This window comes from Papilio machaon, chromosome 6 (assembly GCF_912999745.1).
Source record: "Papilio machaon chromosome 6, ilPapMach1.1, whole genome shotgun sequence".
Taxonomy (NCBI): domain Eukaryota; kingdom Metazoa; phylum Arthropoda; class Insecta; order Lepidoptera; family Papilionidae; genus Papilio; species Papilio machaon.
In genome coordinates this window covers 3,422,514-3,436,940 of record NC_059991.1, presented here as the reverse complement: position 1 = coordinate 3,436,940, position 14,427 = coordinate 3,422,514, and the positions used below count along the sequence as shown (strand labels likewise).

At 32.1% G+C, this 14,427-nt stretch overlaps 1 protein-coding gene across 1 annotated transcript; it reads right to left on the bottom strand.

Moving 5' to 3' along the window:
* Positions 1-12,142: 12,142 nt before the first annotated feature.
* Positions 12,143-13,423, bottom strand: LOC106716514. Its single transcript, XM_014510034.2, has 4 exons — positions 13,415-13,423; positions 12,814-13,002; positions 12,532-12,563; positions 12,143-12,392 (listed from the first exon to the last, which is right to left on the bottom strand). The coding sequence occupies exons 1-4, from the start codon at positions 13,421-13,423 to the stop codon at positions 12,143-12,145; spliced, it is 480 nt and encodes a 159-aa protein (XP_014365520.2).
* Between the last annotated feature and the right edge of the window lie 1,004 nt (positions 13,424-14,427).

Sequence of the window (14,427 nt, the reverse complement as noted above, 5' to 3'; positions counted from 1 at the left end):
TTATACATTTAATTTACTTGTTATATTTTTTTAACCTTACTTCGATGTCATGCATCGCCTTACGTAATTAAGACAGTATTTTTTTAAAACAAGCACCTCCTTGAACTGTTTATATTATTGTAATGGGGATTAAGCTGGAGGTATATAATGTAAAGCCTTGTCGAAACTATATATGTATATTATGTAACAAACTCGGGTGCCTCTTTATACAAGTAAAACTTGGTAGCTTACCAAGCTATTGTTGATTCTTGATATCAAAAACCACTTGTCGTCGTTAAATCTGTAATAACGATACAATAATTTAATATAATGTTTATTGTTTCATGTTACAACACATTGCGAAAAGTAAACAAAAAAAAAAGAAATTTGAATATTTTTATTTTGCTTGCACTTGATTACAAAAATTCTCATATAAGAAATGAAAGTTTAAAATTTCATTCAATTTCATTCATAACTGTACGAAATCAGATAAGATTGATACTGTGGCTTCAGATTTCAGCCTCGGTAAAATTATAAAATGCAGTAAAGAGCGGAGGCGTTTACTTCCGTTTAGTGCGTCAATTGATTGTTTTCTCCTTGACTATAAAAGTATAGTAAGGTTGATCATTAAAATTGTTCAGTCATTAAAACAAAGGAACATCAACATTATTGCATTCACATGCACTACTGCCTAACCGTACTCACGTACTACTAACGAAGCACCAGTATGAAATATACATTATTCTTGTCTCAGTTGTTTCATGGGAAATAAGAGGGATGTTTTATACCCGACTGACGAGAGGGTACTGTTTTTTATGTACGTGGGTTTGTATGTTTGTAAATTACGTGACTGCCATTTGTCATTGGATTCGTATTCTTTCTTCCCCGGAGCGAAGTTATTACATCGGCACAAATGTTATATTAGTGAAAAACGAGTTCGAATCTCTCGTCATAACTTTTTTACATAGCATGGCAGTATATTATAAAATAAAAAAGTGTTACATATAACATTACAGTCAATTTAGTTTTAAATAAAAAAAATACATTTATAAATATTTGTTTAAAATTCCAGCCAATAGATGTCGTTATTACATCCATTGGAATCGTCGGTTTTTTTTATAATTAAGGTTAGGATAACCATAACATACAGTAATAGTATGTTTTTGTACTTGGTTTTTGGCCGTGGAAGCTGTATATGGCGATAATATTACTTGATTATTCGTTTGTCGAAGGCAGGATTGTGAATTCAAATGATTTAGGTCTCGTCGCGCAATTTGGTAATAGGAAATGTTGTTTAAATTTAGTATATCTTATAGCTCGTAAAATTAAATTTTAGCAATGCGATACAATCACTAGACAGGTGTATCGAAACGTTTTAAGTTTATAGACACTTAAATGAGGTTACAATTGACTAAGATAGTCGAAAACTACGTTACAATTAAAATATTTCAATTCATAGAACAATGTAGGCAAATGAAAAACTAAAAGTAATCTATTTTGATGTCATTATTACTCAATGAATATTCTTTTCCTAACAACCACATCTATAAATTCTTAAATATAAACTCTTCCCATACGTATATTCTTAACTTCAGAGTATGAACTAAAAAATTATATAATTTATAAGTAAACTAAAATAAGGTGTTGCAAATTTTGTTCCAACTTACTTTCTTTTTTTTCCTCGTTACTCATATTTTAAAGAGGAATCAGTAGATCTAGGATGAATATTTGTGATGATCGTCATCGTATCATCATCGACAAAATTTGTGCAGCGCCTCTACCGAGCGTAAAGTACATAAAAAATCTCATACTAATTTGTCATACTCGTACATAACGGACGATGATGATACGAAGGTGCTTATCGCAAATATTCGTGCTAGACCCACTGTTATTTTTAACGCGAAAATGGACGTTACGTCAATATTTAGTTCAATGACATAGTTAATCTGTTTGTTGTTCATATTATTATTTTCTTATATAAAAACACTGCCAAATTTACGAAGGCGTAGTTTATTTTGAAATGTTCACACGATGTATTTGATATCTGTTTGTAGTAACCCTTTATAATGATGGGAATACATTGTTTTTTTCTATTACTTATCATTTTAATAGAATTATTGCGAAGGTACTAGTTACAGATTACAGCATAATTACATATAATCGCAATTTAATCATGACAATCTCGAAATACAGCTGCCGGAGTCACTTTTAAGGTACTGGGTTGTTTTTTTTTACTTTTTTGTGTGATTGCACATAAATTCTCACATACATCTTCAAATTGTTACTGGTTTCGATGAATTCCGAATGCACAAAAAAGGATTGATACATTAAAAAATGAAAACCCACCCACCGATGTGGAATTAATTCTGCGTTTCGTCTGATGATTGTGTGTTCCAGAAGCCTAATTATAGTCCTCTTGATTTTGATGGAGGAGGGGACATCGGAAGGGGAAATATTCTATTTCTGTGCGTCTCCTACTCCGTCAATTAAAAGGTAGGCAACGCATCTGCATTTATGGACGTCCATGGGTATCGGTCGCGTTGCCATTTCGACGATTTCAGGTGGCCGCTTGCTCCTTTGCCAATTACAATATATTAAAAATACTATAGTGCCGTCTAGTTTGAGCTCAATATAGTATTAATTAGATAATTGATGGTTCATACGTGTATGTATGATATCATTATATATAACATATGGACATTCTAATACTAGAGAGATTATGAAAACTGATTACGTAGGCAGTCCTGTGATACATACCCCTATGAATTGTGCAACTGTTGGACAGATCTAGGTCTACGACTAACTTACATTTCACCCGTATTCCGACATCCCAGTAAAGTTAATATAATCAATGATGAATAAATTATTCTTAAAATGTTACATTTAGTCTAAATTATTTTATGGTGAAAAGTATCGTCCTAAATCTATAAGCTAAGTAACTCTGAACATACATAATATGTCAAAAGCAATCCCGTAACGCTCTTACTTTCATGACCACAGGTTTTTGTAAATAAAAAAAACAGAAATAAGGATATGTAAAAATCACTATTGTCATTTAGCATAAGGAATATGTCCAAAAAAGAGTACGGACCATGAGTCTTTTAAAGTAAATAAAAAAAAGCAATGGTTGGTTGTGTGATTCGTGAACTGGAAAAGGTCTCTAATCTTACCAGTACTTAATATCAGAAAGGTTATAACATGTTATCAGGGTAACGCCTATGAACTTTACTGTGCTAAAAATATCGTGCCCCATACAAAGCTCATGGCCTGGCCTTTACCGCAACACTAAATTGCGAATAAGAAATATTTATCGTGGGCTTGTAGTGTGGTGTGAAGTGTTTCTTACATATGTGTAGCAATTTACTGCACCTGAACTCGGGCCGATAAGGTTTTACTCGACACTTTGCATAAGGAAACGACCACTAAGCTCTTAACAGCTTACATGCAAATTATGCAACTCGTATGTTGTGTATAAAGATTTGGGTCAATTTAAATAGATTAAATGAGATTAAAGCGGGTAATTTACTTGAACAAATTACTACAGCAAAAGGGCTAGACTAACCACGTATCAGAGGTAGTTAAACGTAAAGTAGTAAAATATTATAAACTAGCTTTTACCCGCGACTTCGTCCGCGCGGAATAAAAAAAAGAAGAAAAAGAAAACGGGGTAAAAATTATCCTATGTCCTATTCCTGGTTCTAAGCTACATGCCCACCAATTTTCAGTCAAATCGATTCAGCCGTTCTTGAGTTATAAATGGTGTAACTAACACAACTTTCTTTTATATATATAGATTATAATCAATTTAGTTAAAATTACGAATAAAATTGAGGCTTTTTAATTTTATAATTTTCCACACGGTCATTGCGTCAAAACCTATTTGCCCTTTCACTTAAGAAATATTGGCCGATGTATAGACGACGATAAAAAGCAAATATCGCCATAAGAATAAAGTTATAAATGCTCCTTTATTTGTTTACTAGCTGTCGCCCGCGACTCCGTCCGCGCGCAGTTAAAAAATGGGGGGGGGGGGTTATGAAAAATAGATGTTGGCCGATTCTCAGACCTACTGAATATGCTCACAAAATTTCATGAGAATCGGTCAAGCCGTTTCGGAGGAGTACGGGAACGAAAACTGTGACACGAGAATTTTATATATTAGATTGTAAATCCAGGTTTGAATTTCAAAGGGCAGTTACTTAAATGACTAAGAATGATACACTTTATTATTTTTATCTTAAAATGATGAGTGTATAAGTTATCAACAATTTTTAGATTGATTTTTATTTAGAACCGTGAAATTCTATTGCCAACGAAGTTGTATTAAAACTATTTGCTGTCTTTTTATTTTTTTTATAAAAACGAAAGTGATGATAACTTCTTATAAGTGTGTCGACAGTGCAAAACCGCAGTTAGAGTTGGAATGCAATCAAGATGGCCGCCGGTAATTAATTGTCTGTTGCTGTCTAAAATTTTTTGAAGATGTAGATTAAATCTCTGGTTTAGGTGCAGAAATTTTAGCTTAATTACTGAAATGGCTTTAGATATTTATATGTAAAATATTGCCTAATGTTTTCGTGTAAGGCTATACAAATATGGATTGAATAAGGTTATAACTTAGGCAACATTCGCCGATTGTTATTAAAAAAGTGTTGTTGCACAATTAGAATAGATAGAAACAAAATTAACAAGAATATTAACATACGTTGTATACAAAATGTGTTTATTTTTTTAACCTTACATCTTACATATGTTATATATTTCTTCTTATATATATTATATACTAATATTATAAATGCGAATGTTTAGATGGATGGATGGATGGTGGGACGGATGTTTGTTTGAAGGTATCTCTGGGACGGATCAACGGATCTTGATGAAATTTGGCACAGATGTAGAACATAGTCTGGAAGAACACATAGGCTACTTGTTATGATTTTTTTAATTCCGCGCGGACGAAGTCACGGGCGACAGATAGGCATGTAATAAATGTAGCATGATTTTATTTCTGGTCTCGACTTCAGCGAAGGTAACTGTTATATATTGTGATGTGTGACACACAATTATTTTCAACATGTATAATAAAAAGTCACAAAAGCCGCTGTCGTAAAATGAAAATAAAGAAACACATGTAAAAAATATGAATAAAAATGGTTAATGGCTAAAATTATCACCTTATTTAGTCATTGAACAATTACACGTCATATAATGGATGCCTTGTAAAGGATTATAAACGAAAAAAGTGAAAGCAATGGATTGCAATGATTTAATACTTTGAATTATATAACATGTTGATATATTGATTTAATCAAATTAAATTAGAATGTTCGCAATACTTTGAAGACTTAATACAACTATTGCGAGTAACATAAATAAAAACATACTCTTACATCTTGTTGTATTAGTCAATGGTCATTTATTAAAGTTTTTTCCTATTCTTTAGAGATTACTCTGCCTTATATCTGATATTAACTACCCTAACTCCATTTTTTGGCTAATTAATACACTGGTGCATTTAATTGTAACTGTTGCCTATGAACATAAATCTAATATATAAAATTCTCGTGTCACAGTTTTCGTTCCCGTACTCCTCAGAAACGGCTTGACCGATTCTCGTGAAATTTTGTGAGCATATTCAGTAGGTCTGAGAATCGGCCAACATCTATTTTTTTTTAACTGCGCGCGGACGGAGTCGCGGGCGACAGCTAGTATACCCTATAAAGTAGCTGGCTTTTATTTAAATAATTTCTCTAAGCTGGCAAAAGTCATAGAACATAGACAATTTCTGGGTCTAGCAAATAAAATAGGGAATTCTAATGTCGTAAATGAATTTGAAATTTCTGTCACGATGCATAAAGATCGATAGCGACACTAGACCTAAGCTCGGTGTTTGGAATTATTCCAAAAGGTTCTTCGTAATACTTCCTTATGATATAAACGGCATAAATGTAACAAATTATCAACTCCGTTGCATTATCCCTAACCTATCGCGACCCTTCATCTCATCATCAGTTCACAATACTTCTCTACTCATGGTTCTCGTAGCCTACCCTAATTTATTGGTGACTAGGTCATTGTCAGCCACGCGGGCCCAGTGCGGGTTGGTTGACTTCATACATATCTTTGATTTTCTACGCAGATATGTGCAGGTTTTCCTTTAACGTATAAGGTCGGATAAATGTACATATGTAAATCGAAAAACACATCGGTAAATAGCGGGATTAGAAACCAGAACCTGCAGATTACAAGTCAATTGATTAACCCCTGAGCCACCGCCGCTTTGCATTTTAGTTACATACTGCTATGTATTTTGAAGTATTTAGCTTTTGCAAACTGATTTTGCATAAATATTAAATTAAAATTATGAATTTTTGTTACACTACCAAGGTGTCTGTTTATTTTTATCAATTAATTACTAGTTTAGTTTGTACTAAACAACTATTTATTAAATCTGTATAAGTATTTGTGTATCTGTTAATTTATACTACTGTATTAAAACTATTGTGTTTAGAAAGTTGACAGCTATTATGAATATGTTCGGCGACATAAAGTGTGGTCGCAATTCTTGTTAGGAATAAAACTAATTGTATAACAAACCCAGTAAAACCTGCTTCTTAATCAATCGATCCACGCGCTGGCAACATTATAGTCTTTTATACTGTACGTAGATAGGTAATCGTCAAAAATGTAGTTCATATTTACGTAATAAATAAAATGTGGCACGAGGCTCTATTTGTAATTGGATGATTTAAATATCTACAACAAGGTCATACCACTAAATAAAATATTAGAGAAAGGTAAAAAAATAAATATAACAACTAAAATGTCTAGACTTTAAACCAAGACCTGAAAGAACTTGTTTTCATTTTATTTAGTTATATCGGTCACCTTTGGTTATGTACGTCAAAAATAATAATGTTTTTTTTAAATTCAGTAACCCTGAAGTGACATGTAGAGAGTTTTAATTAGTTCCTACCTATTATAACTTAACGACAGAGATGGAAAAGCAAGAGTAATAATTTCAACTTCCAGATAGGGCGTAATTTCGTGGTATTTTTTAAAACTTATAAGCGGTTATATTCATTTATAAAATAAATCTGGAAATTTCATGATTTAAACGTTAAAGTGCAATATTAACTAACATAATTAGATGTCGCCCGCGACTCCGCGCGGCATTAAATAAACTTTGTAAATATCTTATGTGTTCCAGACTATGGTCTACAACCGTGCCAAATTTCACCAAGATCCGTTAGGTCGTTCTGGAGATACCTTCAAACAAACATCCGTCCATCCATTCATCTAAACCTTTACATTTATAATATTAGTACCATGGTGAGAAGAAAGATATTAGGAAGATTTACGTTGAAATATTTGCTACATTAAATCTAAATTGTAAAACATATTTTATGTTATGTTTATGCATTGAATAACTAATATAGTTTTATGTTTTGTAACATTGAAAGCTCACGATACCTACTGAAAATGTATGTTAATTTGCAAAGCTTGTGTTGTGTAGAGTTATTAACGATCGATTCTGCAACAGAACATAAGTTCACAATTCAATGGACCAAATTAAATAACAAAATGTGAAGTCATTTTAACCGTTATTGTTTAACAATTGCGTTAGTTTAACTGTTGTGCATTGTTTACATCGTTGGTTCCCAAACTCGATTAGGTTTCGAACCAACAAAAACTGCCACATTCGGGTTCTCTTCGTCCTCTTAAAAAGGTTATTAGAGAATTTTAGGTGGAAATCTGCCAACTTAGGGCCCACCTCTTCGTCCTCTTAAAAAGGTTATTAGATAATTTTAGGGGGAAATCTTTATGAAGTAACTGATTTTAAGGAAAATGCGCATTTTGTCTATTGTAAAAATATTTACATTGGAACAATATATTGTCTCTTGCCCTCTATATTTGTATGCAGAATTATTAAATGTAATTTAAAAATATCAATACTGTTGTTGTTATAAATAATTTTATAAAGTTATTCTTGAGGTCATCTGTTCTCAAAAAAGAAAAGCAATTATTTTAATTAACCGTGGGAACAATAATTGAAAGTTGTAAATTCAAATGCGTATTTCTTTTAGCACTGCCGATATCGTCGTTTAAATAATGAACAAAAGTTTATACAAGGCCGAAATAAAATTACTTGTAAAAGCAAATAAAACTAATTGAGACGAAATAATTGTTATGAAATCGTAAAAGTACATAATTAAAAATTCAAGGATTTACTAACGGTGAGTGTTTACTTATTAAACAAATATACGTATAAATCATCGATGCTACTTATTTAGTTTATATTATACTAGCTGCCGCCCGCGACTCCGTCTGCGCGGAATTAAAAAAACATAGTAAGTAGCCTATGTGTTCTTCCAGACTATAATCTACATGCCAAATTTCATCGAGATCCGTTGAGTTCTGGAGATACCTTCAAACAAACATCCATCCATCCAAACATTCGCATTTACGAGTATAATATTAGTATATTCCTCCCAAGTAGGGTTGGCCACAGGCTGGCGGCTAGTAAAAAGTTAAGCCAAAACTTTAAGGTTTATAAAATCTTGTGCGCCGACCCCACGTGAGTGGGAAAAGGCCAGGGAGATGATGATGATGTCAAGGGAAAGCCAGGTAGCCAAGTAATGATTTTGAAAGGTTTATTTATTTACTAGCTGTCGCCCCCGCTATTCCGTCTACGCAAAATTAAAAATAAAAACGTGTTAAGTAGCATATGTATTCTACAGTCTATTTTCTACATCAGTGCCAAAAATCTTTAAACAAACATCCATCCATTCATCCATCCATCTAAACTTTCGCATTTAAGATATAATTAAGATAAGTAAGATTTTGTATATATAAAATAATTCGAAGGGAATTAATTGCTGTGAATAAATTCGTTCTACTAGTTAAAACTATAGCAGGATACTGGACACTGCTGTAAAATAGCTACTTCCTTTTCATAAATACTGACAAAACTTAATTATATTGGTACTCCGGTAATAATAATTTTATCTCGTGCGGTAAAATATATCGATAGATACGTTATAATGTTTTAACCTGAATTAGAACAAAAATCATTATTCGAATACCGACTCTACTAAAGGTAATCTACACTAATATAAAACAAATAATAATTAAAAAATAAAACACACACGCATACATACACAGATGCGCAAGCACAAACACAGACACATACACATGTATGCGCGCGCACACATACAAACATACATGTATAAATAAGTACCTATTTAAGACTTAGATTAAGAGAAGGCACTACCTCCTGTAACACAGGTCCCTACCTACCACAGGGGACGGAGTCCTAAGAAATTGTAAAGTTTTGTGGATCAATAAAAATTTATTATTATTATTATAAAGACGAAAGGTTTGATTTTTTGTTTGCATTGATCAAATTGGTTCTGTAGTACTGGAGCGAAACTACTGAACCGATTTAAAAAATCTTTAAGCTACATGTATTACTAGATTTCTTTTCAAATTCCGCGCGGATGAAGTCCCGGGCAACAACTAGTTACATAATTTTTTTTCACCAAAATAAAGTTTTGTTAACCAGAATAATTTTAATTTACTATTTTTTTATAAATATTATTTATTGTAAAAAAAAATAAGATGAGATTTTAATACAATTTAAAAAAAAAGGAAAAAAAGCCATCTAAAATTCGATCTTCACATTTCAAAGGAAATGTCTACTGGCAATCGTAATTTTCAAGCTCTTTAATTGCTGTCATATAATTAATTAATTCGATAATCAAATATCAAATGCTTTTATTTTGTAATAAACCTGTATAAAGCACGAGTCGTGCGTGTCATTGCAACATCTTAGTAGGCAAGGCAATTACGATGGTGCGACACATAGTAAGATGACTATATATCAAGTTCAAATAAATATATCAAAATAACAACGTTGTGTAAAAAACATTAGAGAATCTCTTAAAAGGCTTTACGCTGACTTGATTGATTATCTTGTTCACGACTTGAACTACTTAAGTGAGCTTAGAAGGTTGTTTTTTTGAGTATTTGTAGTTCAAATTATAGTAGCATACGTTAAACTCTTACGATTGTAATTCGCTAATGTAAATTGAATCGTTAATTACTATTATTAGCTTAATGTGTTACACTTATTTCATATGAAATCTTAGATGAATTAAATCAAATCGTTAGTATTTTCCTGACGTGTTATTAAATAAATTTACATATATATACTTAATCTATATCTATCTATATATATAAAAGAAAGTCGTGTTAGTTACACTATTTATAACTCAAGATCGGTCGAACTGATTTAGCTGAAAATTGATGGGGAGGTAGCTTAGAACTAGGAGACGGACATAGGAACTTTTTTTATCTTGTGTGCATTTTTTTTATTCCGCGCGGACGGAGTCGCGGGTAAAAGCTAGTAGTAAATAAAAACATGGGGTTTTCAGTACCAGTACACTTGTACAACGGAAATACTTATTGCGTCCGGATCGTATAGCTTCTATTTCTTTCGATTTTTTGGACTAAATATTATTTGATATTTTTCATTACATCAGAAAAATTAAGCCAATGTGGGTCGTAAGCATAACATAAATCAAAGTGAACAAATCAAACCCATGACATTATTAACATATCAAGGTTCTATCACAGATAATATTATGGCGCGGAATTAAAAAAGTAATCTAGTAATAACTATCACCTTATCACCTGGGGAAAAAAAATTCAAATTGGTACAGTCGTTTCGAAGTCTATCCAATTGCAAACAATCAAATCCTTCTATTTATAATAATTTCTTCTAATTATGACTGCTATTGGATTAGGTTCGATATGATATCATGCTTGCAATTTAACGGCAGGTGCAATTAACTTGCTTTTTTCTAGGCTTCATAAAGGATGTATTGCACCGTTAAGGCTATTTACCAAGTTTTTTATTTGACTCTGAGAAATAAGTTTAAAGAGATTTTTAAGTTAATGGTAGGAAATTGCAGCGTTCTTATTTTTTTGTAAAACCTTGTAACCTTCTTAAATTTTTAGTATGTTTTTCACATATTTGTTTCATTTTTAAATGTAAGTTAATTTCACTCATCAGAAAATTGACAGATTAAGTCGACACATAAAATGTATGACTTAAAAAAATTGGATGTGATAGGTAAATGAAATAGAAATGGCAGTATATAGATTTACTTACTGCGTACTTATTTACTTATTTTTTGCAAAATGGTACATACTCGTCAAAATAAGTGGAACAAAAAACACTGTATTGGCGGTGCATTTGTTTTAATATTACATTAGGTAGCGCCATCTAGGTACAGATTTTGAAATAATTTTGTCTGTACATTTCTTCAAGTATACTTTAAACATTAAGCTTAAAGTTATCTATATTTACCACGAGGTGTCGCGATATAATGTATATCTATAAAGAAGACAGAAGCAGAAAAAGTAACTTAAGATATTCTACATTCAGTATAAAAACCACAAAGAGAAATCACACTTTTAATGGTGATTTTTTAAACTACTTTTCAATGTTATTTATTTATGGCAATACCGATATAGTCTTTTCTGGATATCCTGTATTGATAAAGTTTGTATGTTATTTTTAAGTATGTACAGATGGTTTCTAGAATTGTTGTAAAAAAAGATTGATACAATAGTTAGATTGATGAGGGAAATCGCGTTTCCTTTGTATTTACGAAGGTCATATGCAGCTGGTTATTAATACTTATTATTGATAATTATACTTGCATGAATTGTTCTATAAATTTGTTACAATATGATGTATTCTTATTACACTATTAAAAATCAATTAAAACCGATTATTCTTACTATTAGGTAAATTAGGTACAAAATAGGTTCTCGATCGGAAATACAAGGATGATGATTTAAGAAAATTATGGTAGGAATAAACAAGAAACAGACTTTATTAGAGAAAACGTAATGTACATGGCATAAAAAGACGAAAGACGACAAAAAGCGAAGTTACAGTACAACAAATTTTATGAAAAAAAGAAATATTTACTAGTTACAGTAACATTTTTGTTAATAAATTTCTACATGACAAATTTAGGGCAAAGGTAAATAAAGACCAGGCCTTAACGACCTTTATCTTCCGCTAAGAGCCAGCACTACAGGAAAACAAATCTATTTAATAGGAGATAAAATTGACACCTATTTACAATTAGTAATGTCCTGCGCTGTAGTGAGCACGCTTGTGTTCTATCTCAGCTAAGTTTTTGAGACGTAAGTGCTCTAATAAGGCGTCGTAGTTCTCGAACTCTTTCGGCTCTTTGGTACGGATGCCTTTGGGCAGAATCACGTATTGACCTCCTGGGCCTCGCGTGTAGTCTCGGCCTCCTGTCTTCATGTATCTGTAGTCCAGAATGATCGTCGGCTCATAGTAGTCGGGATCGTAAGTCTTTCGGATGATACTATGAAAAATAAATATTATTAAGCTATCAATATGCCATGCCATATGCGATAGAACTTTCTATATACGGATTACTTAGTATAGCCACCTCTGCACCAAGGAATAAGATTAAAATTAAGTCGTTAATTAAAATTACTTACACATTTTGCTTTTTTACTTCCGGTCCATGATCCTGTAAGACAAGAAGATAATCTAGAAATTAAAGTTTCAAGCTTGATTAGTGCATTTATAAAAATTATGGTCAGATTAATATACTTATTGATATTTTATTATAGTTTTTAACTATAAAAAAGGCCACACCAAAATCCACCTCATTTAACACTAAAATCACTTTTATTGTATTTATTTTGAATCGAGATTCAAAAACATTACTAACTATACTACGACCAATTATAGAAGTATTAAATGTTAAATGATCTTACATCGGGCTCTGCGATCTTTCTAGAGCGTGTCGAGCGCAGTACATGAGGTCCCGGCAGTTCGTCATGGTGGTAGTCATCTAGGTGGTCGTCATGAGGTAGCTCGTAAGGACTGGGAGGATTAGCGGCCTCAGCTGGCTGTTGATCCTTGTCAGCAAACCCCCCTGCCACCAGCAACACCACTACAAGCAACTATCGAAATGATATTTATAAAATATGTAAAAGTTATTACTTGACTTCAAACTAGGTTCTGATCATTACTATTATTCTTGCATAAGAGTTGTGTAAGTTCAGAAGCAAAATTTAGTACTACACTTAGAATAAAAAATAGTTATTTTACCGCTTTTGTTCTTTGCTCAAAGATTTATTTAAGTAAACTTTTTTTCGCTATAAAGGATTGTAACAAAGCAAACTTTATTTGCAACCATATTGATAACTATTGTAGGTATTAAAGTCAATTGAAATGAATTTAATGGGACAAAAATTAAAATAAAATAAAAACAGACAAACTGTTATCCTCTATATTTTTTAAATCGGTTCAAAATAATTTATCACTCAAGAAACTGTTATTGATACACATCGTAGGATACGGATAGGTACTCACTTGACGCATGTTGACAACAACCTTATGTTGAACACAAAACACAACTAACCTTTTAAAAATATTCGTCTTGGATGGAACTTCGTTTTTAAACATTAATAAATCTAATTATTTCACCGGATTTGATGTAATTTTAACGCAGAAATTAAACCGTAATCAAATGTTAAATAAGTAGCCTTTAAAGTATCTGCGTATATTCGTTAAGATGCTTTTTGCTTAAAAACTCTTGCTCAACAGCCTTCAGTAGAATAAACAGTCTTAACCTCGACTTTCTGAGGGAAATCATAACGTTTAACTTAATTTTATAACCTTATGTCTTTATTAAAATTAAAAATATTGTGTTTATTATTTTTGTACTTGACTTAAAGTCCTATGTACTTAGCTTTTTTTTAATCAGAAAAAAAGGTAGACCGATATATATCTTATCTTTAACATGTTATCAAACTACCGCACAACACCAGTCAGCCCGTGACCATGGTGCTTGTAACTGTGCCGAAATATCGGTAGCTCAAAAAGCGTATTCTTGGTAAGAATCCAAAAGAAACATTAATTTTGTGTATCTTATTAATGTCACAAATGAATGATCAATGTATGTTACCATATTTCTAAGTCCAGAACAGATCTGGATGAAATTAGGAACAAAGTTGAGGGCGACAGATAGTATTAGTACAAAATTTAATCTTACATCGCACTAAATCTTCCCCAGTTAATGTTACCTAAGAATAAAAAATGTGATAGTTCCTCGGTCAAAACGTCAAATGATAAAGGAAACTTCTGAATAAAGGGGTATATGTTGTAGGATAGGCAGAGAGCAGCATAGGTAGAGGTATATAGTAAAAACTTTCTCTCCGTGCTAGTTTTCTGTGAAGGCGTTTGTTTTGCATACATGCCCATTTGTAGAAAGAACAATGTCAGTGTTTCCATCCAAGTATGACATGGGAGCCTTTAAGAGTAGAGTAAACTAGCACATGTCCATGGGTGTCATGATCACTGCGGTATTCCCGCTGCTCGTTTGC

Bases quoted from the DNA above. Each gene is read 5' to 3' on its own strand.
- LOC106716514 (XM_014510034.2), bottom strand. The intron at 12,564-12,813 runs GTAAGATCATTT...CTTGTCTTACAG, and splicing joins GAAAGATCGCAGAGCCCGAT to GATCATGGACCGGAAGTAAA. The intron at 12,393-12,531 runs GTAAGTAATTTT...TATTTTTCATAG, and splicing joins GAAGTAAAAAAGCAAAATGT to TATCATCCGAAAGACTTACG.